Source organism: Muscardinus avellanarius (genome assembly GCF_963383645.1).
Source record: "Muscardinus avellanarius genome assembly, chromosome: 6".
Taxonomy (NCBI): domain Eukaryota; kingdom Metazoa; phylum Chordata; class Mammalia; order Rodentia; family Gliridae; genus Muscardinus; species Muscardinus avellanarius.
This window is the reverse complement of record NC_137791.1, coordinates 128,621,240-128,645,944: the sequence shown is the minus strand read 5'-3', so window position 1 is coordinate 128,645,944 and position 24,705 is coordinate 128,621,240. Positions and strand designations below refer to the sequence as shown.

The 24,705-nt window shown below is 43.4% G+C and overlaps 1 protein-coding gene across 1 annotated transcript in view; it reads left to right on the top strand.

Moving 5' to 3' along the window:
* CC2D2A (coiled-coil and C2 domain containing 2A) overlaps nt 1-24,705 on the top strand; it is a gene marked incomplete at its 3' end in the record, with an annotated part of 108,649 nt that overhangs the window by 29,399 nt on the left and 54,545 nt on the right. The window contains exons 9-15 of the mRNA XM_080697344.1: nt 5,000-5,136; nt 5,700-5,831; nt 14,723-14,932; nt 15,858-15,961; nt 20,604-20,744; nt 22,396-22,552; nt 23,535-23,776. Coding sequence (XP_080553470.1) covers nt 5,000-5,136; nt 5,700-5,831; nt 14,723-14,932; nt 15,858-15,961; nt 20,604-20,744; nt 22,396-22,552; nt 23,535-23,776 — 1,123 coding nt within the window. The remainder of the gene's footprint in view (nt 1-4,999; nt 5,137-5,699; nt 5,832-14,722; nt 14,933-15,857; nt 15,962-20,603; nt 20,745-22,395; nt 22,553-23,534; nt 23,777-24,705) is intronic.

The following is a 24,705-nucleotide window of genomic DNA, read 5'->3' as shown; positions in this document are numbered from 1 at the left end:
GGCTTGGGGATATGTCCAAGTTTCTGTTGTCTGACCTATCTGATGAACCCGCAATTCCTAGGCCAGGCTTCCTTTATGACCTAGGATGCCATTTGCTCTTTTCTTCTGACAGTGCCAGAGGGACCTCCTGCCCGCTCAGTTAAAATATGAAATGGGGGATTTCCAAAATAGCTTCCCTTGGGTGGGTAAGGGGACTGAGCCTTACTTACTCTCTCCTCTCTCTTTCTCCCTTCCTTCCTTTCTCTCTTTCTTCTTCTTCTTCTTCTTCTTCTTCTTCTTCTTCTTCTTCTTCTTCTTCTTCTCCTCCTCCTCCTCCTCCTCCTCCTCCTCCTCCTCCTCCTCCTCCTCCTCCTTCTTCTTCTTCTTCTTCTTCCTTCTCTCTCTCTCTCTCTCTCTCTCTCTCTCTCTCTCTCTCTCCTACTATCTGGGACATGTACAAGTACAAGATAAGTACATCTTGATGGGATTCTGAGACACAACTTTCCTATTATCTGAGTTCAAATTCAATGTTGAATCAAGGACAAATTGTTTCATTTTGATAGATCATCCTGAATCATTTATGCTGAAATGTCTTGGACATCCCAGTTTCTTTTTAAAATAGGTAGCTAAGCCAGGCATGGGGGCGTATACCTGTAGTCCCAGTAGTTGGGAGACTGAGACAGGAGAATCACAGGTTCAAAACCAGACACAGCAACTTAGTGAGACTCTCAGTAACCTAGTGAGACCTTGTTCAAAACAAAAAAAAATAAAAAGAGCTGGAGTATAGCTCAGAGATAGACTACCTCTGGGCTCAATTCCCAGTATCACACAGCGCGCGCGCGCGCACACACACACACACACACACACACACACACACACTGATCTAGTTGCCCTCCCCCCACCCCACTGACACACTTCTGTGGCACGCCTGGTGTTTCTTGGGAGTACAAAGAAATACATTTGCAGCAGTGTCAGTGAGGAAGCAGGCTGTCCCTGTGCTTTCACCCAGGAGACTGCTGGTAGGCCTTTCCTCAGAGCCCACCTGAGTCGGAACAGACAGAGGTGAGACCATAGGCAACCCCTCTGGGGACTGAGCAGACGGGGCCAGACATGGGGGCTGGCAAGGGCCATGGAAGCAGGGTAGAGAGGCCTCGTTGCATGTTACGGTTTAGATATAGACTGTCCCCTGGAAGAATGCAAGTATTGACAATGCAAAACTGCTCAGAAGTGAAATGATTCAATAATGACAGTCTATTCTCATCAGAGATGAATCCATTGATGGATTAATGGACGTTCTGGGTGGTAAGATGGACAGGTGGGGTGTGGCTGGAGAGGGTGGTAACTGTGGGAGTGTCCCTGGGGCCTCCCTTTGTGCTTCCCGCTGCCATCCCTGAGCTCTCTAGATGTGACCCACCCAGTGTGGACTGAGGCCTCCAGAACTGTGAGCAATTAAATCTCCCCTTCTCTGATTTGTGATTGTCAAGTATTTGGGATCACGGCAGCGAGGATACTGATGGAAACACCATACCCGAGGCCCACTCCAATCAGGGATCCATCTTCTTCCCTGCCCCAGGGAGGGAACGGTAAAGAGACAACAGGGTGGCCAGGCGCACAGGGATGGGGAGCCAAACCTTGAGCAAGGGCCTCAGGTGGAGACAGGAGGAAATAAAACTACCTAAAAGGTAACTTGAGGCATCTAATTTTTTATATTTATTTATTTATTTATTTATTTATTTACTTATTTTTGCGGTACTGAGGATGGAACCCAGGGGCATTGTACTTCCGAGCCGCACCCCCAGCCCTATTTTTTATTCTTTATTTGAAACAGGGTCTTACTGAGTTGCAAAGGGCCTCACTAAGTAGCTGAGGCTGTCCATGAACCTTATCCTCCTATCTTAGCCTCCTTAAATGCTGGAATTACAGGTGTGAGCCACCAAGCCTGGCTTTGAGGCATTTAGTTTAATTGAGGAAATCATATGAGTAAAAGGCCGAGTATTATGACTAACACATAGTAGCTCTTCAAATATCATAACTGCTGTCCCTGTCACCTTTGCTATTGATGAGAGCCGTGGCTTCCAGAGGAGGGCGTGTTCAAGCCAGGGAGGAACATAGTGAGATTTCTACTTATGCATGTTTATAACCCCATCTTCCCCCCTTCTTTTTTTGTTTTTTGTACTGTGGATTGAATTCTGGGGCACTCTATCTCTAAGCAAAACCCCAGTCCATATATATATATATATTTTTTTTTTTTTTTGAAACAGGATCTCACTAAGTTGCTGAGGGCCTCACTAAGTTGATGAAGCTGGCCCTGGGTTCCATCCCCCATACTGCAAAAGACAATAAAAAGAAAAAAGTGCCCAATCTTTAGGTATGAGTGCAGCCATATATTGCTTAAAGATAAGAATTCAAGCTCAAGCTGAGAAACGCGCCATTGGGTGATTTTGTCACTACATGGGCAAACCTAGAGAACACTGCCTACTGCATCCCTGGAGCCTGTGGCTTCTCAGCTGGCCTGCTCTGCATGCTACTCTACTGAGCACTTGAGGCTAGGGTCACAGAATGGTAAACACGGCATCCCTAGGTGATAGGGGCTCCGGTGTAATCTTTTTTTTTTTTTTTTAACCATGAAAGGCTTTAATTAGCCGTGTGGTGACTGCCGCCCTCTGAGCTAGGCAGAAAATTTTATCAGCTCACAGACCCTCTTTGATGGCATCAGCTAGTATGGGGGTGAGACTTTGCAGGGTATTTTTAAACTAACCAATCACAGAAATGTTTTCCCTTTTTTTTTTTTTTTTTTTTGGAAGCAGGGGAAAGGGTGGGCGGGCCTTTCGGTTTCATGGGCTTCCGGAACAAAGGAAAGACTTAGCAGCTACCCAGACTTAACACAGACAGAGTATCACATTTCCCACGGCTGTTGTTAATTTTTCTCATATCCTTGAGAAGCTCGAGTTTTTTTTAATTGGCTGTTCTTTCTGTGGTAAAGGTTGATAAAGGTCCGAACTGTGGAGCACCAGAAGTTTTATAGCTTGTATCTACTTTGGAGTATACAGTTAAGGATACAAGGGCCTATAAGTGCTATTAGACAGACAGCTGTCAGGGGACCTATGAGTGGAACAGAGGTGGCAGCCATTCACTTAGTCCAGTCCATAAAAGTCTAAGTCGACTAATATTATATTTTGTAATCGTTTAACTTTATCATGAACTATGCTGGATTTATGAGCATAGACACAACACTCTTTATTTAAGAATAAAGATCCCCCCCCCCCATTTTGGCTGTGACTAAATGGAGGGCTCTGCTGTTTTGTAGCACACATCTGCTACAAAATCTGTGGTTTGAAGAATCTTGCAGTACAGGGCTGTAGCTCCGGTTTCCTTGGGCCTTCACTCTCCTTTCCCATTAACAGCTCCTTCCTGCTCAGTCTTCGGGTGCCACTGCAAACCCGGCCTGGAGGTCAGAGTCTCATGAGTTTTTAGAAGGAAAAGTTCAAATAATGCTTTGGTAGTATAGAAAGTTATTACTGCCAGTGTTGCTAGCCTGTGGGGAGGGAGGAGGGTGTAGCCAGGGTGATGTGTAGAAGGAAGTTCACCAAGAGCTGCGTGCCTGTACCTTTGTACCACACAGACTCACCGTGATGTAAATTGCAGCGCACTAGTAAAAGTATAAAGAAATCTGCCTGGTGTGGCGGTGCATGACTGTAATCCCAGGACTTGGGAGGCTTGCGGAAACAGGAACATCACAGGTTCTAGGACAGCCTCAGCAACTTTGTGAGTGAGACTCTGTTTCAAAATAAAAAGGGCTGGGGGTGTAGCTCAGAGGTAGAATGTTCCTGGGTTCAATCCCCAGTACCTACCACGCACACACACACAAAAAAAATACATCTATGTAAGTGCATTAAAAACAAGAAAACTAGCCGGGCGTGGTGGCGCACGCTTGTAATCCCCGCGCTTGGGAGGCAGAGACAGGAGGATCGGGCAGGTTCGAAGCCAGCCGCGCGCGCTGGCTTAGGAGACCCTGTTTCCAAATAAAAATGTAAAAATAGGTCTGGGAGTGTAGCCCGGAGGTAGAAGGGCTTCCAGGAACCCCAGTACCACCAAAAAAAAAAAAAAAAAACAAAAAAAAAACAAGAAAACTCAAAAGAAAACAAAGCATGAACAATGTAGGAAATAATGGTCACACATTTACTCAATAAAAGTTTCTTTTTTGTAGTGGTGAGGGTCAAACTCAGGGCATCATGCATATTAGGCAAATGAAAAAAAAATTGCTGAGCTCCCCGCTACCCCCAGCCCTCAAAGAAACTTTTAATTATACAGTACTTCCTCATACTTTACCTCACGTAATTCTCCTAGGAACAGAGTAAAGTAAGAAAATAATATCTCCGAAGGCTAGAGCTCAAAACGGTGTCTGGCCCTGACCAAAGTCACCCAACTAAAGAATAATAGCGCTAAAATATTTATCTAGAACCGTTGGCTCAATTATTATATTCTCATTCTTCTCATCACACCCCCCGCTGGAGTTAGGTGCTAAATTTTTCACGTGTTACCCCTTAAACACATGATTCCACAATATGATAATGCAAATCGTAGTCATTTCAATGCAAAACACGTTCATCTTTTCCTCAGTTCTGCTTCCAGAAATTAATTTGGAAAATTGCAGCTTTCGAGAACATAAATAAGCCGGGCGTGGTGGCGCACGCTTGTAATCCCTGCGCTTGGGAGGCGAGACAGGAGGATCACGCAGGTTCGAAGCCGGCTGCGCTGGCTGTTTCCAAATAAAAAGAGACCCTGTTTCCAAATAAAAAGTATAAAATAGGTCTGAGCGTGTAGCCCGGAGGTAGAAGGGCTTCCAGAAACCCCAGTACCACACACACACACACACACACACACACACACACACACACACACACAACATAAATAAATCTCTGGTGGTTGTTTTCCCTTGCCAAGTGGCCGTGTGCGTTGTTGAAGTTGGCACTCATGGTGTAGTTTGTTTGTATGTTTTTGGTTTCTGTGGGCTGTCTAGTGCCTACCTATAAGAAGCTTCCTGAGAATGTGCAGCCCAGGTTCCTCGAGGACGAAGGCCTTTACATCGGGGTGAGGCCGGAGGTGGGGCGCACCAATCAGAACATCATGGAGAACCGGCTTCTGACGCAGGATCCGGTGAGTGGACCTGCTCCCGTGGAGCTGGGCGCTGGCTCCTACGCAGTCCATCCCGCAACGCCTCTCCTTTAGAGCTTGTTTGTAGAAATTGGTTCCTTTTGCTTGTGTTAACTTTCTCTCTCAGGACATTTTCATGATCCTTCAACAGCACAACCCCTCAGCTCCTCAAAAGCCATCTTCTTCCAGCTAGAGCTGAGCTTCTGCAGGGTTAGAAAGATGTTGGAGACCTCTCCCATGCACGGAGTTGTTTGTCTCTAGAGAGAATGATCTTCGTTTCAATTTTATTTCCCCTTAAATCTTTAATGAATAGAGCCTAATTTTTTTCCTAAGCATTTGTTGAAAGTTTTTCTTAAGCTTTTTTGGGGTAGAAGGCTCTTAGAATTATGGGGGGAGATTTGTAAAAGCTCAGTGTCCATTGAGGGGAAATTCTATTATGAATGAAGAAGGTACATGAAATATGTATAGCAACACATAATTTTCCTGAATATGCTTGTTTTATAAATGATTTTTGTCCAAATAGAATATATATATATATATATTCCTTCCCTCCACTTGACCCACAGGGGAGAGGATGGTTTGGAGATGATGGTAGAATCATAGCCCTGCCCAGCCCCATCAAGCCATTCCCCTCAAGGCCAGCGTGGATAGCACAGGAGCAGAGCATCACAGCAGAATTGGAAACGCTTTACAAAAAGGTACACCCTCCTCCTTCTCCTCTTTCAATCCATTTGAAGATGAAATCAAGCCAGGCGTGGTGGCGCATGCTTGTAATACTACTACTTGGGAGGCTGAGATAGGAGGATTGCAGGTTTGAGCCAAGCTTCAGCTACTTAGTGAGGCCCTCCATTAAAATAAAGAATAAAAAAAGTAGGGCTGAGGGTATAGCTTAGAGATACAATGCCCCTGGGTTCCATCCCCAATAACGCAAAACAAATATTTTTTAAAGATGAAATCAAACGTGTAAAGTGTTTTGCTAGCCAGGCATGGTAACACACACTTATAATCCCAGTATTTGGGAGGCGGAAACAGGAGGATTCAGGTTCGCGGCCAGCCTCAGCTACTTAGTGAGGCCCTCCACAACTTACTAAGACCCTGTTTCAAAATAAAGAATAAAAAATAGGGCTAAGGGCCATAACTCATTGGTCAAATGCCCCTGAGTTTAATCCCCAGTACTGCAAAAAAGAAAAAAAAGATTCAAAACATGAAATCAAAACTGTTTTGCTTGTCAAAAAGTTTGGGGTGCTGAATTTGTAAGATTTGACTTAGATTTTTTTTTTATTCACTATACACATGAATGACAAACTACAGGTGTATATGAATGAGTCTAACGGCTCTCCTCATCCCTTCTTAGAGAAGGAGTGAGTTTCTGGACCAGGAAGAGTTCCAGGAGCATTTTTATTTGCATATGGAGGGTAGCCACCTTGGGTTTAATTTGTCTTCTTTTACCCCTCTCTTTTCTCTTTGGTCCGCTCACATAGACTGCAGAATCATCTCCCCCTCTTGTCTTTAGGATCTAACTGGATATTTACTACCCTGGCAAATCTTTTTTGGCTGTATTGCCCAACACTCTGAATCCAGATGCCTGAATTGAGTCCTACTGCTAGCCATCCTTCAAATGAACTTGTCCTTTATCTCTCTGTGACTTCATTTCTTCATCTTAAACATAGCAATAACATCTACCTCCCGAGAACTACTGTGCAGATTCAGTGAGATGATACGCTTTCACCTGCATCAGCCCAGTGGGCTCCAGGAGGTCAGCATCAATCCCTCGGAGGTTGGTGCCTACGACCTAGCCATCTTCCACTCGGCCCCATCGTAAAGGTTTCACAGCTTAACGCCAACACCCTGGGGACCAATCCTCCAGCACAGAGAACTTTGGGGCACAAACTCAAACTTTTTCCAAACCATAGCTACCTCGAAGTGCTTAAAATGGAGTTTAGTAAGGATGACTATGTAAACAGGTGGGGTTGTCTCCCCTCAGAGTTAAATATTTTACTCTTGCTTGGCTGGAACTGCATCTTTCAGAAATTCAAGTAACTTTAAATTTGTAATGCTTATTTACTTCCCCCCCACCTCTGAGGATTAAACTCAGAAATATTCTGCCTCCTAGCCACAGCCATATATATAGTCATGCTAACTTACTGAGGCTGGCCTGGATCCTATGATCTTCCCATCTCAGATTGCCAAGCACTGGGATTACAGGTGTGTGCCTTCATTCCAGGCTTAAGTTTATAATATTTCAATACTGATAAAATAAAACAGAGCCGTGTATGGTGGTACATGCTTGTAATCCCAGTACTTGGCAGGCTGAGACAGGAGGATCGCAGGTTCAAGGACAGTCTCAGCAAGTAATGAGATGCTCACCAACTTAGCAAGACCCTATTTCCAAGTGAAATTTTTAAAAGAGGATTGGGGGTATAGCTAAGAGATAGAATGCCGCTGGGTTAGATCCCCAGTGCCACACAAAAATAAATAGATAAAACAGAATGAGTATGTTTAGTGATTACTGTATAAATTAGGATGATGGGCAGAAATAACACAGATTCTGGGCAGAAATAACACAGATTCTAGTCAGAAAATCGGAATAGAGTCACGCAATATTATTAACTAGTGTGTGGCTTCAGGAAGATCCCTTTGGCTCTCTGGACCCTGTTTTTTAACTGAAAAATAAGAGCAGTCATAATCTTGTCCACCTCCTGGGATCACTGTGAGTACTGAGGTGATATAGATTATGCCCTTTTTAATGATCCATTTCTATAAAATATTGTTTTTACAGACAAGTATTAATGAATGGCTACTTTGTCCATTGATGTGAGCCCAGGAGTAGACTTACAAAACAAACATAAACCCAAGCCTCAGCTATGAGGGATTCATCATCTATTTGGTTTCCATGACAAAGATACACGATGCAATTAGTGATGAAGACAGTGTGAATTTACACTTATATCAAATAATCCATTAGCCCATCTTTTCATCCATCCATTCATCCATCCATCCATCTCAGCATGAAACAATGACTTAATGAGGCACTAAATTGTGGGTTTAAATTGGAAAATGGGAAAATAATTAATACGGAACATTGAGTATAAGGAGGCCTATTAATCTTATCTATCTCCTTTAAAAATTAATTTGGAAATGTAGCGAAGTCCAAGGGAATCGGATTATCAGTTACATTAAGGGCAGAACTGGGTGGCAGAAGACCAGTTGGAGCCAGTGGTTTCCTGTTCCATCACCCATGAGTCACATTCCCCATCTAGACCCACGCTGAGCCACTGGGTCTGCTTTTGTGACTTTACCACACAGGTGCAAAAGAGAACATACCACTTTGGTCCAGCCAGAGGCCACCGCTTAACCTTGTTCATCACAAACCCTGCGCCCAGAATCCAGGCTCCGGCTGACTCCCTGTCAGACCTTTCTTCCTTCCCTCTTGGGAAGCAGTTAGTGGGGGTGGGAGACAGGGTAGAAAAGGACCACATTTCCTCCCAATACTCTTTTTTTAAGCTGGCAGACAATATGATGCTTCAGAAGGGTTGGATATAGCCAGTTTAAAAAAAATGCATGATGTCACAGTTGCCGTTTTTTGTGGTGCTAGCATATAATATCTAATTTCCTTACATTTCCCAAGAGCCTCATATTGTCATTGTTAACTACAGTCACTAGGCTCTTGAAATTTTTAGACCTCTTGATGTGTATTCCTCCTACCCAACTATAATGATGGATCCTTTGACCAATATCTTCTTGTGCTCCTCCCCCTTCTAACCACTGCAGCACTGTTCAGAGTGGACAAGATATGGAATGAACCTCAATGTCCACGAATGGATGAATAAAAAAAAAACATGGTATATATGTACCATGGATGTGTTAGCTTTCTGCTACTATAACAAATATCTGACATAATTAACATGAAAGGAGAAAAGGTTGCTCGGGCTCACAGTTTAGGAATTTCAGTCCATGGTCACTGGCCTGTTGCTTTGGGCCTGTGGAGAGGCAGGACGTCGTGGAGAGAGCCCGTGGTGGAGGAAGGGGCTCACCTTCTGTCAGCTAGGGAGCAAAAAGGGAGAGAGAGGGATCTGGGGTCCCAATAGCCCCACTAAGGGCACACCTCCAAAGACCTTAGTTCCTTCTTAAGCCCTCACCATGGGCCTGTGGGGTCATTCAAGATACAAAACATACTCAGTAGTAAAAAGAATAAAATCCTGCCTTTGCCAGGGCATGATGAACCTCGATGACATTATGTTAAGTGACAGAAGCCAGTCACTGGAAGACAAACACTGAAGGACCTCCCTCTTATGTGGGATTAGAAAATTTTTCCCTTTCTGTAGTTTGAAGAAAGGAGCTCTTCCTAGCTCATGGGTGGATGGGTGGAAATAGGGAAGCAGAGAAAGAGGTTTGTTCCACTGACAGGCGCTTGTCATACTGCCTCACAGAGCATGGTTATATAAACAGGAAGAGGAGGGAAATGTCCGAGGGCTGAAGGCTGGAATCTTCCTGGGCATTGCTAGCACGCAAGGGTTTGAACATCATTTGAAGATATTAGATAGAGGAGTTATTATACCTACATATTTTTTTTCTTTCTCGTGTGTGTGTGTGTGTGTGTGTGTGTGTGTGTGTGTGTGTGTGTGTGTGAAAGGAGAGTTTCTGGGGATTGAATACAAGGACATTCTACCTCTGAACTATATCCCCAGCCTTTTTTTTTTTTTTAAAAAAAGGGTCTCACTAAATTGTTGCAGGTCTTGCTAAGTTGCTGAGATTGAATGGCCTCAAACCTGCCATCCTCCAGTCTCAGCCTCCCAAGTGCTGGGATTACAGGCGTGCACCACCATACTCAACTCATTTAATTTTCTAATACTTTTTTTTTTCATTGACTTATATACCTCAGTTTTTATGTAACTATGAAACCTTCCAGGCATTTAAAAAACACAACACTTTTCTTTCAGAATTAATAATTTTGTGATTTATTTTTTACTTTCTGTAATCTTGTTCTCCATTTATTCCGGTCTAATGTCAAAACCTGTTCTTCCATTGTCCCATGCAAATTACTTTGCTTTAAATACTTTTTTAAAAATACGCATATCCTGTATTTTCAGTCTCATGCTCAAACAGACCTTCCATCTTTGATTTTTTGACATAATGTAGGAGAAAAGAAATAGATCAGCAGGCCACTCTCATTTTGTCCGTAGACTGTCAATCCATCTCTTTCTCTTGCCCACACACCCTGAGGGTGACTCCAGGTCCAGGACCAAATCCCTTCCCCCTGCTAACCCTCACATTTAGCAGGGCGCCTGGCACATAGAATCAGCTCGATTCCAGTGAAAACTGGCTATTGTTAAAAATAAATTAGCTAAGCGTAATAGGAAGAAAGGCTTTCTTTTCTACCGTCTCTTGACTTAGCTCTGACTGCTGTCATACATATGGTGGCTTTTCTTAGTGCCTGACTTAGTCCTGTTAGCCAAGTAATAGTAAGCCAAGTCAGACTGCTGGATCAGAAATCAGAGATACCTTTGCCTCTTAACAAAAACTCGATGCCTCAGAAGTCTCAGGTCTGGTGCTAACTCAACACAGCAGGACTGACAGAAACCCACCGCCATTAAAGGCAAGCCCACCTGTCCTTTGGTTAAATACACCAAACCATGAATTCAAATGATGGGTTGTATGCCCTCCGAATAATTTAGATGTTTTATTTAGAATCTGCTTGTGGCAAGACACCATAATGTATGCCTGCAATCTCAGCTGCTGGGGAGACTGAGGCGGGAACATCGCAAATTCACATCTAGCCTGGGAAACTTGGGGAGATGGTGTCTCAAAATAAGATGTAAAATGGCTGGGGATGTAGCTCAGTGGTAGAATGCCCCTAAATTTATTCCCCAGTGCTGCATAAAAAGGAAAGAAGGAGTCATTATACAGGCCTATTATGAACATTTCATTTAATTACGGAGAGAAAAAAATGTTATCAAGAATGAAATACTCTACTGTTCCTAAATTGAGAAGAGATCACTAAAGATAGAGAAATTCAAAATGAGATTAGATATAACACAGAGGGGAAAAAAAAGTTAAGATTCAAATGAGAAAGAATGCAATTTAACACCTTTTAAGAAAAAACTAATCTAAAAATAAAATGCCAAATGTGACACTGCATGTAAAATATAAAATGTAGTCCACCTAGTCATAAGAGCAAAGTAGGATTAGTTGTTGAAAAATAGCCCCAAAACCTTTCTCTCCTTCTCTCTCTCTCTCTCTCTTTCTCCCTTCCTCTCTTCTTCTTTGTTTCCTTTCTTTCTGTTTTATTCTTTCCATCTTTAACTGAAATTCTTCTGGGTCCTCAGTTGTGGACCTTAGAGAGATTCTGTGCCATGTATGTATGGGAGGTAGAGGTGTTAAAAGTGCCATGTTAGCCGGGCGTGGTGGCGCACACTTGTAATCCCAGCATTTGACAGGCTGAGACAGGAGGATCGCGGTTTGCAGACAGCCTCAGCTACTTAGTGAGGCCCTTTGCAACTCAGTGAGACCCTGTTTAAAAATAAAGAATAAATAATGGGGCTGGGGGCATAGCTTGGAGGTAGAATGCCCCTGGGTTCCACCCCCAGTACAAAAAAAAATCATTCCCAATATTTGCATTTACAATAAAGCATATTCTGATGAGTTTTATTTTACCAGTTAACTTGTGATTGTCTTAGTCTCATCTGCTTTGTATTGCATTTATAAGAAAGAATATATTAGTTTATTTTATCTTAGCCATTTAAGTGATACTGTGTTTTAGGCTAGAAGATTGTTAATAAGCATTTTGAACTTAGGATTTCTTATGGGATTTTACTATGGTGCTCCCTACATTTATAGTAATAAAACATCAAATTTTCAATTCTGTAAAGAAATATCAGTCTGCTTTGGTTTTCCCAGCTGGGGAATGATCTTGATGACTATTAGTAACTGAAAATCAGATCACACTATAAAATAAGTGAGAATACATTTTTATATGTGTTTCACATGCACACACACGTGCACGCACACACACACACACACACACACACACACACACACACACACACACACACACACTGTGGGCCTCCCCTATTCTGTTCTTAAGTGTGATAGGGAGTCACATTAGTATAACAATAGCACCCTGATGCTGGCTCCCTCTCTGGACTCCCATCCCTCCTCTGCACCTCCAGGCCTTCTCCCTTCAGGTCCCAGGGCTTTCTTCCCCCTCTGAATGGATTGTCCTTAAAGACGGAGCCCATAACATTGCAGGCACCCACTAATCCTTGTTTAGTGAATGAGATGATATCTCTGAATTACTTTATCTGATGCCAGCAAATGTACAAAACACTGAGTCCTTTTCCTCAGCTTCCCCTTTTTATAAATGAAGATAGAGAGGCCTAGAGGCATCTAGTGACTTGCCCAAGTTCCCAGCGCAATTTAAGAGCGATCTAGCACTACAGTCTAAGAAGAGCTAAATTCAGAAGTCAGTGAAGAGATTGTGGAGCATGTTGCCCACAATGTGAAGGATGAGAGCTTCATTCTGACTAGAGTTTTCACAATTTCCATCTAACCTTATAACTTGTAAATAAAACATTTAAGCCACACAATCTTATATTATTATTTTTCAGACTATATATATATATATATATCTTCCAGGACTCATTTCTGCTAAAGAATTGAGTAATTTGTCTCTGACCACCTGTAGTCAATGTCTATAAGCAGGAAAGAAAATAAACACACAGAGTCAAAAATGTCTCCCCTCGTTTTTAAGCTCCCCAACTTCAACCAGCCCCAGCAGGGTGATTTATGTAGAATATCTTGAGGATTTCATGGGAGGACAACAGAGATCCCATAAGTCAAACAGCCCAAGACATTCTCACTGGAAGTTTCCATTCCTGTTTTCTACACATGGGATTCAGCTCCTCTCTGTCCCTCTTTCATTCTTTCTTTCTTTCTTTCTTTCTTTCTTTCTTTCTTTCTTTCTTTTTTTTTTTGTGGTACTGGGGGTGGAACCCTGAGACTTTCTACCTCCGGGCTATACTCCCAGACCCATTTTATATTTTATTTGGAAACAGGGTCTCACTAAGTTGCTGAGAGCCTCACTAAGTAGCTGAGGCTGGCTTCGAACCTGTGTGATCCTCCTGTCTCAGCCTCCCAAGCGCGGAGATTACAAGCATGCACCACCACACCCGGCCAGACCCATTTTTTATTTGGAAACAGGGTCTCTTAGCCGGGCGTGGTGGCGCACGCTTGTAATCCCAGCATTTGGGAGGCTGAGACAGGAGGATCGCGGTTTGCAGACAGCCTCAGCTACTTAGTGAGGCCCTTCGCAACTCAGTGAGACCCTGTTTAAAAATAAAAAAATAAAAAATTGGGCAGAGGGTGTAGCTCAGAGGTCAAATGCCTCTGGGTTCCATCCCCAGACCCGCAGGGTGGGAGAAAAAAAAAAAAGAAACAGGGTCTCTTGAGCCATCAAGGCTGGCTTTGAACCTGTATGATCCTCCTGTCTCTGCCTCTCAAGCTCGAGGATTACAAGCATGCTCCACCATGCCCGGCCTCAATTGTTTTAAGTACTAACCTTATTCCTATCCAGGAAAATTGGATCCAGCATGAAGTATTATTAAGAAAAATTTAATCTCAAACCAGGTGCAGTGGTGCATGCGTATAATATCCATACTTGGGAGGCTGAACAGGAGAATTTCAGGTTTGAGGCCAGCATCAGTAATTTAGTGAGACACTGTTTCAAAACAAAAAAATAGGGAGCCGGACGTGGTGGCGCACGCTTGTAATCCCAGTACTTGAGAGGCTGAGATGGGAGGATTGCACAGGTTCAAAGCCAGCCTCAGCACTTACTTAGTGAGGCCCTCAGCAACTTAGTGAGTCCCTGTTTTCAAAAAAATATATAAAATAGATCTGGGAGTGTAGCTCAGAGGTAGAAAGTCTCTGGGTTCCATCCTCAGTACCACACACACACACACACACACAAAAAAAAAAAAAAAAAATAGAAAGAGGTAGGGGTGTAATTTCGAGGTAAGGCACCCTTGGGTTGCATCCTCAGTACAAGAAAGAAAGAAAAGAAAAGAAAAGAAAAGAAAAGAAAAGAAAAGAAAAGAAAAGAAAAGAAAAGAAGAGAAAAGAAAGAAGGAAGGAAAGAAGGAAGGAAAGAGGAAGGGAAGGAGGTAGGGAGGAAGGAAAGGTTTTCACATTTTAAAATTATAGTTATGTGAGAATGTATCTTCAATCCAAATAACGATTAATTTAGACTAGAATCTGTGCATCTCATCTTAAAAGAATCTCCAGTTAGGAAGCCCAAGACTTTGAGAGCTAGGATAGTCTGCCTGAAAAAGATTTGGACTCTGACATGGAGAGCAGTGAAGTCTAAAAGACACAGGAAAGCAAGACTGAAGCGATTTCTTTTCTCAGTCCTGGTTTTCACAGTCCTCTTCTGGTATTCAGAAAAAGAGCAGGCCCCTCCGCAGTAACCAACACCTCCTGCCTAACCTCCCAGGACAGGAGCCGCTTTGCATCCGAATGCTTCCTTTGGAGGATTAGAGCATCCTTATCTAGCAAGTGCATTAACCCAGTCCACGGCTCTCTGCTCTTCCTGCAGGCAGTGAAGTATGTCCACCCTAGTCAGCACATGATTGGATCTGGAGACCCTCCTGGAAATTTCCAGCTGGACATTGATATTTCGGGGTTAATCTTCACGCATCACCCCTGTTTTAGCCGAGAGCACGTTTTGGCATCCAAGCTGGCCCAGTTATATGACCAGTACCTGGCAAGACATCAGAGAAACAAGGCAAAATACCTTACGGATAAGGTACATTTGATCTTTGTGCTTTTTTTTTGATGGTGGTTGGTTCTTCAGAAGAGCCCAAACAATAAAAATATTCTCTAGCAGTGAAATGTTCCTGCCCCTCTCTCCCATATGTCCCTCTGTCCTTAAGGAAGGGTATAGAAGGTTTACACTAAAAAAGTTCAGATTCAGTTGTGCATTTTGTGAATAGTGCAAGGTGATTCTACTCCCAAGAAATGGGGATCAGACAGGAGACATGACTCTTACTTACTGAAGAGATCTTGGCTCCTGGGACCATCAGTGGCTTTACACTTTCTCTGTCCGTGGAGATATTCTCATTTTTCTATAAATCTTACCATAGTGCGGGGAACTGAACAGTATAGCAGCTGCTTCAACCGATGCTTAAAGGAGTGGCCACCATGTGGATTTACTCCCAGTGTGGCACTATGGTATAAGATTTCCATGGATAATTTTGACTATAGGCAATTGTAGTCTCATACCTTGACTTTAAAATCCCACTGTCCCCAAAGAGTTTACTCCATAATACCTCCTGTTACGAATCTACAATTTTATGATTTCTATCACAAGTATACCATTGTGCATCCACAGTGTCATTCATAAAAGCAAGAAGCTAAAACAACCTCACACCAGTAGGAACCATCTTGGTATACAGTGGGCGTCTGTTGCTTCTCATGAGCAGCTGGACTCTCTGGATCACGGAACAAGGGTGGACAAACACTGGTCCTTATTAGTCGATAGCTTTAAGAACAGATGGAACGTTCCTCTGTCCAAGTTAATTTTGATGAAAGTTAAGAGAACGCTAGGAATTTGAACGACCATTCACAGAATACGCAGACCATTTTGCCTAAGAGAGTGGGGAAAGTCGTCACATTTCTTACAGTAGGGGATAGAATTTCTAACACAAAACTTGTATCTTTATCTTCTTAAGCTCCAAGCTCTAAGAAACACTGTCCAGACTGGACTTAATCCAGAAAAACCTCAATCTGTCGATACAAACCAAAAAACCATCAGTGACTATAAATCTGAAATTCGGTGAGTCAAGTGTATAATTGTAATTACGTCTTTCTTTCTATCTTTCTTTTCTCCCTGTCAGATGTGTACTTGTTTAGAGTGTATTTTTTCCTGGCAGTTTTTTCTAAAGACTTTCTAAATAATAATGAGACATCCATCATATCAACACAAAACATGAAGGATGAGGCAGAGAAATGGTAACTCATACTCCGCAGTTATGAGCAAAAAATGCTACCGCCACCGCTTTAACGAGTGGGGCAGCCCTTGACCAGTAGGATGTGGCCGGTGCCCATCAGCTGGGACCCAGCTGATTCTGCCCCAGGTATGTGGCCTCTGAGAAAACACGTGTGCACATGCATGTGGAGACACGTGTGAAGATGTGCCCAGCGCCGCTCATAAATGTGAGAAACTCGAAATAACCCAATACCAGGAGGAACACATCTTCATATACAATGGACTCATTCAGCTGGCTGACCTGCAGGTACCAACGTGGATGAATCTGCAAAACAATGTTGAATGAAAAACCTTGTCAGAGGACACTCACCAAATGACAGGGCTGAAAATACCTAAATATATCATTTGTCACGGCACTTGTATGATATAAACAGATAGAAAAGACACATTCCAGTTTCTTCCTCCTGGAAGGGAGGGGTTGGGTAGAGAAAAGGAGCTCTTCAAGTGCAGCCACAATACTTCATTTTTTAAAATTGTAAGCAATGAGACAAAATGTCGTTAAGTGTTACTATTTGCACTTTTTGTTTCTCCTAATTATTCATCATTTTAAAATTCAAAAACTAAAACCCTGTGAATGTCCAACAATAAGGAACTAGAGGCTTAAACTATGAACATCATGTAAAGGCCCATCCTTTAGGAAAAAATTTCAGGTTTTTTTTTCAGTTCTATATTGATGTTTTGGGGGGTCCTGTTTTGTTTGTTTTCTTCTGTTTTCTTTTTGGTACTGGGGATTGAACCAAGAGGCATTCTATCTCTGAGTGACACCCTCTCCCCTTTTATTTATTTATTTTTAAAGCAGGGTCTTATTAAGTTGCTGAGTGTCTCACCTAATGGCTAAGGCTGTTCTCGAACCTGCAATCTTTTTGTCTTAGCCTCCCACTATTGGAGTTACAGCATATGCCACGGGGCCCAGTTCTTTATATGTATATATTTTAAACAATTATATACCATTCTGCACCTTGCTTTCTATATATACAACAGATAAAAAAGAAAGAAAATCTCTTCTTATGTCTAAGTCTCTATCATTGTTTAGAGGCTTGCCATATGTAGGTTTATTATAGATTGTACAATCCCAAAATGACAAGCTTTTGCATTATTTCCATTTTCATGATTTAAATTAAACTATAATTAAAGTTCCCATACCTATGTATTTGTGTATGAGTATTTCCACAAAGCATAGAGCAAGTAGTAAATGAAGTAAGAACATAAGAATAAGAAGTAAGAAAGCAAGGAATGTCAGTGTATACTGTGCATTTTGCAATTTAGCTATGAGTTGGAAATTCTTCTGGCAAGGTAGCTATTAGTTAAGTTTATATACTATACCTGAAAAAGCATGAAGAATATGTTTAAAAATGCAAATTTATTGTTTGCTTTGTGTGCTGCTGGGGATGAAACCGAGGCCTGTGCTCACTAGGCAAATGCTCTATGACTCAGCTACATCCCCAGCCTGAAAACTAAAAATTAATTGTTGTGGCAGAAAGAAATCATATCGCAGCCCCTGTGTGAGAAGAATCTTTGATTTGGCACACACCGGGTGAAATAAAAAGTGGCATCAAGCTCTTCTGAAACCGGTCTTTGCTTTATATGGAACTATGTTTATTAATCGCCCTTGGAAACCCAGCACGCCTGTATGCAAAGCTTACAGAGATGCCCAGGGCTCTAGGACCACAGACCTACTGCACTGGTTCTGTTGCCACTAGAGGTACAAAACTCTGAGATTTCGCATGTATGATTCAGTGAGAGAAAGGATTTCAGTTCTTTACTGACTCTTCACTAGGCGGTAAAGCAAATTCTGGGCAGATGATCTGTCCCGGATGTCTCATTAAGCAGCCTGTTTCCTTAACCCCAGCAATTCACTCATCAGCGCCCCTGAGACCTCCACCCCGAGGCCTGCAGAGCCCTTGGTTGGTTGGTTGGTTGGTTGGTTGATTGGTTGGTTCAGTTAAGCTGGGCAGCATTGCTTGGTTTTTTTGTTTTATTTTCCATAGCAACATCATGACTGTGTTGGTTGTCCTTTGAAAAGAAACCAGGATGTGTATGTGTGTGCGTGTATATATATATATATATATATATACACGCACACACATACACACACAGGTGTATATGCAAAATTTTATTCAGTTCTCTCTCTCCTGGGGATTCATCCTTGATGTGCTCACTCCTAACAAGTAAAAATTCTAGGACCCCAGATCTCCCTCCAGCTACCGCTCTGCATCAGCACCTCCTTGCAGGGCCACACTTGCTACCCAGGCTGTCTCTACCGCTGCCCTCTCCAGCCACAGCCTCACGGCCCCTCAGCTCTTGAACGCTAGCATCATCCCCAAAGATTGCCTGGTGAGACACTCTCCTCCCTCTCCTGATGTCCTGGTCCCTCCACAGCCACCAGTCCTTCTCACGGCCCTTTGTCGCATCTTCCTTCTCAGCCCAGATCACAGATGTTCAGAGTTGCTCAAGGGCTGATGTTTCCCTTTGCACCTTCTTCAGATCTGCTTTCTGACATGTGATAAATCATGTGATTTTAAACTTGTGTAGATGTCAGTAGCTCCCACCGCTTCCCCTCCGAGCTGGGCATCCCTTCCAGCTCCGGACCCAGGCTACATCAGGTTGCAGAAAAGTCTTCCCTGACTCCTCGCTCAGAATGGCCTTTCTCTCTTCCTCTACAGTCTGTCCCCAAGCCATTGTTCTAATTCATTGTTCCTTTTGCATATATGTCAAATTTCTCTCACAAAGAGTTTTTTTTTTTTTTTAGTATTTCTTAGAAGCTATTTTTGTTAGAAACTTTAAAAAGGAGATAAAAATATTATAAAATATAGATCAGAAAGCCTGAAGGTCTTATGTAACTCAGTAAAATAATTTTATAATACAATTTTGAAAAACAAGGCAGAAGAGGTGCCAGCTAAGGCAACAGAGGAAGATACCCCTGTTAAGGACAGATGTTTGTGGACCACTTACAGGTGGCAGGCTAGGTTCCACTCACACTGTGTGTATTCATTCATTTACTCCCCCCAAAGTCCTGGAGGTCAGTTCTGTTAGCGTCCCTAGTTTACAGATGTTACATGACAGGGCAAAGCCACCTGTCCAAGGACAGCAAATCAATGAGGAAGCCAAGATTCGAGCCTAGGTGGTCTGGCTCAACAGCTTCACCTACTTGTCTGACAGCTGCCCAAGAACGCCTCTTATTCTATTTGTCCCTTTCTTGTTTTTCTAAGGACTTCAAAGGGTCCCAAGTCTTGGCTACCCAGCTACTCTCTGGCTTGTCATCCCTTGCCATCTTTCCTTTCCACTGCCACCAGTTGAACGATTAGAAACCTAGACCTCTTGCTTCTCTGTGCCATCTCTAAGGGGGCACACATATGGCCTCGGGATCCAGGCACCCTGCAGGTCAGGAGGGACTAACTTATTCAAGGTTCACTCCTTGGATTACCACAGTCTCTTAGATAGCCCTCACCCTGCATGTGTCATCATCAATGTGTCTCCTGAGCTAAGCTCTAAACTCCCTGGGGATGGAGACAGCTCTCTCCCAAGACACAGATCATTGGTCCAGAAATTAGACAAGGGATTCATTAATTAACTAACTAATGAGTGACATAATAGAGCACATTTTGGGGGGGAGTCTAATTTTGGCCATAGTTTGTAAAGAAGGTTTAAAATATTAATCAGGTGTGGTGACACGTGCCTGTACTCCCGGTACTTAGGAGGCTGATACAGGAGGATGCCAGGTTCAAGAACAGCCTCAGGAAGACCGTCAGCAACCCAGTAAGACCCTGTTTCAAAAGAAAAGTCAAAAAGGGTTGGGGTATAACTTGGAGGTAGAATGCTACTGGGTTCCATCCCTAGTACTAGAAAAAGAAGGTATTAAATAATCCTCAAACACTGCAAATGATGGAAATAAAAGTTTTTTCAGTTGATACCTTTTGGGGTCAAGCCAAAAACATGGGTGAGCTCATTGGTACTGACAATTCTCCAAAGCATGTAATAGAATTATTTCTCCTCCTCAGCATGGAACTCATGATCTGTGTTACCAGAGAAAGACCTGAGCGTTTTGCTATCAGACGGCAGCATGCTTTGCCATGTTTACAAAAATAGAGCACACGAGAACAGCCTTTACTTACTGCTAGATGTCTTATTTTCATAACCACAGAGGAGGCTGTTAGGTTAAGGTAACGTGGCCTTATAAAAAAAATATAAAAGGTGATTTAGTTTAATTGAAGTCAGATTCACCTAGAGAGAATGCAATCAAATAAATCTTTCAAAAACAGATTGGCTTCCTAGTGTCTAAATTCACATTGGTTTTTCTAGAACTCCGTTAGAAATTCTGTAGCCACCTGATTGAATATACAGTCACCGTAGCATTATTCATTTCATTTTAGTTTGCAAATAAACACACCTAAGTAACTTTTTAATATCATGCATATATTATATCCTGCAGGCAGACAAGAAAACTGCGTGATGCTGAGCAAGAAAAAGACAGAATGCTGCTTAAGACCATCATAAAAGTTTGGAAAGAAATGAAATCCCTTCGAGAATTCCAGAGGTTTACAAACACGCCCTTGAAACTTGTTTTGAGAAAGTAAGCTTCCCCCACCCAAAAAATTATTGGGCAGTATCATACATCACGAAAAGTGTATAAGATATAAATACAGTTCAAAAAAATAATGGCAGCTGAGCACGGTGGCGCACACCTGCAATCCCAGTACCTGAAAGCCTGAGACAGGATCGCAGGTTCAAGGCCAGCCTCAACAACTTAGCAAGACTCTGTTTCAAAATAAAACAATAAAATAGGGCTGGGAGTGTAGCTTGGGAGAAGAACACCCCTGGCTTCAATCCCCAGTACAACACACACACACACACACACACACACACACACACACACACACACTCAGGCTGGGGATATAGCTCAGTGGTAGAATATTTACCTAGCATGTGCAAAGACCCGGGTTCCATCCCCAGTACCACCAAAATAAATAAATAAATAAATAAATAAATAAATAAATAAATAATAATGAAAAATGTATAACTTACTTATCACTCCCAGGCTAAGAACCATAACACTGTGGGCACCAGGACAACCCCCATGTTCCTGTCCAGCAGCAACCCTGCTCTATCCCAGGAGAAACAAGTATCAGGACTTTGGGAATCACTGTTTTTCTGCTTCTATAGTCTTACCATTTCTGTGTAACCCCTCGGAATATCTAGTTTAATATCGCCTGTGTTTGACCTTAATGGAGTGGACGTGTGTGGCATCTACTTTTTAGTAAATACATACTTATGTCTCTTCTTCGATGCTAAGTGATACTCATCTACCCAGCTGTGCGCAGATAGAGCTTGTGTTCTTACTTAAAAGCCTTCACACTATAAATATAGCAAAACTTGTCCATTTGAACATTGATGCATCAGATTCAAATGCATTTTTTTTGAAGTACTGGGGATGGAACCCAGGGACATTCTACCTCCAAGTTGCACCCCAGTCCTATTTTTTTATTCTTTATTTTGAAACAGGGTCTCACTGAGTTGCAAAGGGCCTCACGAAGTAGCTGAGGTTGTTGGTGAACCACGATCTCCCTGTCTCGGCTTCCAGAATGCTGGGATTACAAGTGTGAGTCACTACGCCCAGTTAGTCAATTATATATTTCAAGTGTTTAGATATCCCTTCTGTAATACTGTCCTTTGGGGTGTACATGACTGAGTTTTCAGAAACGCCTGGAAGTAGAAATATCAAGTCTCGAGGAACACCTTTCTTCCCTTGCCATGCTGACCCCAAACGTTCTTCAGAGATGGTGCCGCTCCCTGCCCTCCCCAGGGTTCCCCTGGTCCGTCACCTGGTCATGTCAGACACTCACATTCGGCCCACCTGCATCCGTGTTTGTTTTTTAATTTATCACATTATACCAGATTTTGTTTTCACTTTTATTGATGCATTATAATTACATATTATAAAATATACTTGATATTTTCTTTTATTTTGTGGTACTGGGCGTAGAACCCAGTGGCATTAGACCTCTGAGCTACACCCCCAGCCCTATTTTATTTTTATTTTGAAACAGGGTCTCACTAAGTTGTGAGCCTCACTGAGTTGCTGAGGCTGGCTGCAAACCTGTGATCCTCCTGTCTCAGCCTCCCAAGTACTGGGGATCAGAGGTGTGCACGATACTCCACGTGATGTGATGCTCTCTCTTTCTTAATTCCAAGAAATAACCAAGGTGCTGTAAATTAATTTAAAGGGAAAAGGTCGACCAGAAAGCAGACGAAGAAGCCTATGAAGCAGAAATTCAAGCCGAAATCAAGGAACTGCTGGAAGAACACACAGAAGAGTACGAGCAGAAGATGGACGCGTACAGGACCTCGTACCAGCAGTGGAAAGCGTGGAGGAAGGCCCAGGTGTGTGGTCATCACTCAGCGGGGAGCAGGGCTGGCCAGGGATGGCTTGGGAAGGTGACCCCGAGACAGGAGGGGAAGCTGGACCTGCAGACAGTGCAGCCTCCTGCCAGCTCCTTACTAGGGGACAAAAGTTGAGCTCAATGATTGGCTTATGCGGAAATCCACCAGCTGACCAACCCTAGAGCCAGCTTTGTCCATCGTTGAGGATTCGAGTGGGCGCACTAGGAAGTAATAGGGTAGCCATCGCTAGTACCAAGTGTCAAGCACACTGAGGACTGTATGTGCAGGATCCCACTGCATGGAGGGTATAGCTGCTTCTGCTTCCCTCTGACCATTATATGGCTCTATGCACATGGTCCTGTCAAACAGAATCCAACCAGAAACCCATCCAAGTGATGGGTCAAGGTGACCTTCAATGTCCATAGTTCTCAAGCGTTACTGTCATTCCAGCCTTGACCTTGAGCACCAACATTAATGATCACATGGCTAGCTAATGTTCCTTCAGCCCTTTCCAGGCACCTGGACCTATAATAAGCGCTAGACAGGTCTGCATCACCTCACATTGTAGCCCTGGCAGGAGCATCCCCTGCTCGTACCCACAGGAGAGGATAAAGCACAAAGAGGGTAGTGGGCAGGTGACCCACCGGAGTGAGCGGGGCTGGGGGAGATGGCTGGTGTGTACCAGCTCTCTGCAGCTGCAGATGCTGCTCTTAAATAGAGCTCCCAGTCGGGCGTGTTGGCGCACGCTTGTCATCCCAGCATTCGGGAGGCTTAGACAGGAGGATTACAGTTTGCAGACAGCCTCTGCTTCTTAGTGAGGCCCTTTGCAATTCAGTGAGACCCTGTTTCAAAATAAAAAATAAAAATAGGGCTGGGGGTGTAGCCCCTGGGTTCCAATCCCAGTACCAAAAAAAAAAAAAAGAAAAAAAAAAAAATGGAGCTCCCAGCTCCTGTTGATGCCAGGTTGCCTCTCACCCAACAGAGGGCCAAGAAGAAGAAGAAGAAACACGCGACAGAGGAGCATCCTGAAGATGAGGAGGCAGAGGATCCCTGTCCCGAAGAAGGCCCCGAGAAGCCCATCCCTCCAGAGCCTGTGGACCCCGCAGGAATTGAGCAGCTGGTGAGGGAACGAGCAGCCCACTGCAGGAGGCGGCCGGGGGAGCCCACGCTGGTCCCGGAGCTGAGCCTGGCTGGGAGCGTGACGCCCAGCGAGCAGTGTCCCAGGTGAGCACAGATGAGGCTGACACCGGGCACACACCGGTGCTCCTTAGCCTTGGGTTAAAGCGCTGGACATTGCTGAGGTCCTGGGCTTTGCTACCTGTGTGCTGGCTACGCAGGCGCGTGCTACCTAGAGCCGCCTGCAGGGGGAGCCTCCAGCTGCGCATCTGTGCCTGCTCACGGCAGTGGCTGGCTTTGGGGTTGGGTCGCTTATCTGTAACCTTGCTGTACCTTTTCTGCCCGCTGGTAGCATATCCCTTCTCCTGGCACAGACACCAGGACCAAAACTTGCCCCTTGGTCTTAACAGCACCAGAGACCAGCTTTTCTCGGAACCTACCAAAGGGCGTTATGGTGTGCACTTTTACTAGTATTAGAATCAGGCCATCTGAAGCAACCCCTCTGGGTTCAATAAAAGTACATTTCTAATACACATTGCTTTATATAAATCTGTACATATAAGTCCATAAACATACATTATTTGGCTAGCCTTTCTCTAAGAGTTAAATTAATATATATATTTTTTTATTTTCTATTTATTGCTGGTATGGTGGCACATATCTGTCAGCTCAGTACAGGGGAGGCTGAGACAGAAGGATCACAGACTCAAAGACAGTACACAGAAACTTAGCAAGACCCTATGTCAAAATAAAATAGGGTTGAGAATGTAGCTCAAAGGTGTAGGGTCCCTACTTTCAATCCCCAGTTACACACATACACTTTTTTATCGATTTATTTTCCACATCTTATTGTCACCGTTCTCTGTGTGAGGCCAAGAAGAACAGGTTTTAACAAGGTCTCCGGGTGATTTTGATGCGTGGATAGCACATCATAGCCACTTGAAGAAAATCTCTTAAAATCGTTAATACTCCCAGATCCCAGACTTAATTCTTCAATAACCCCAAGACCTATAGGGATCATAGAGAATATTTTAGAC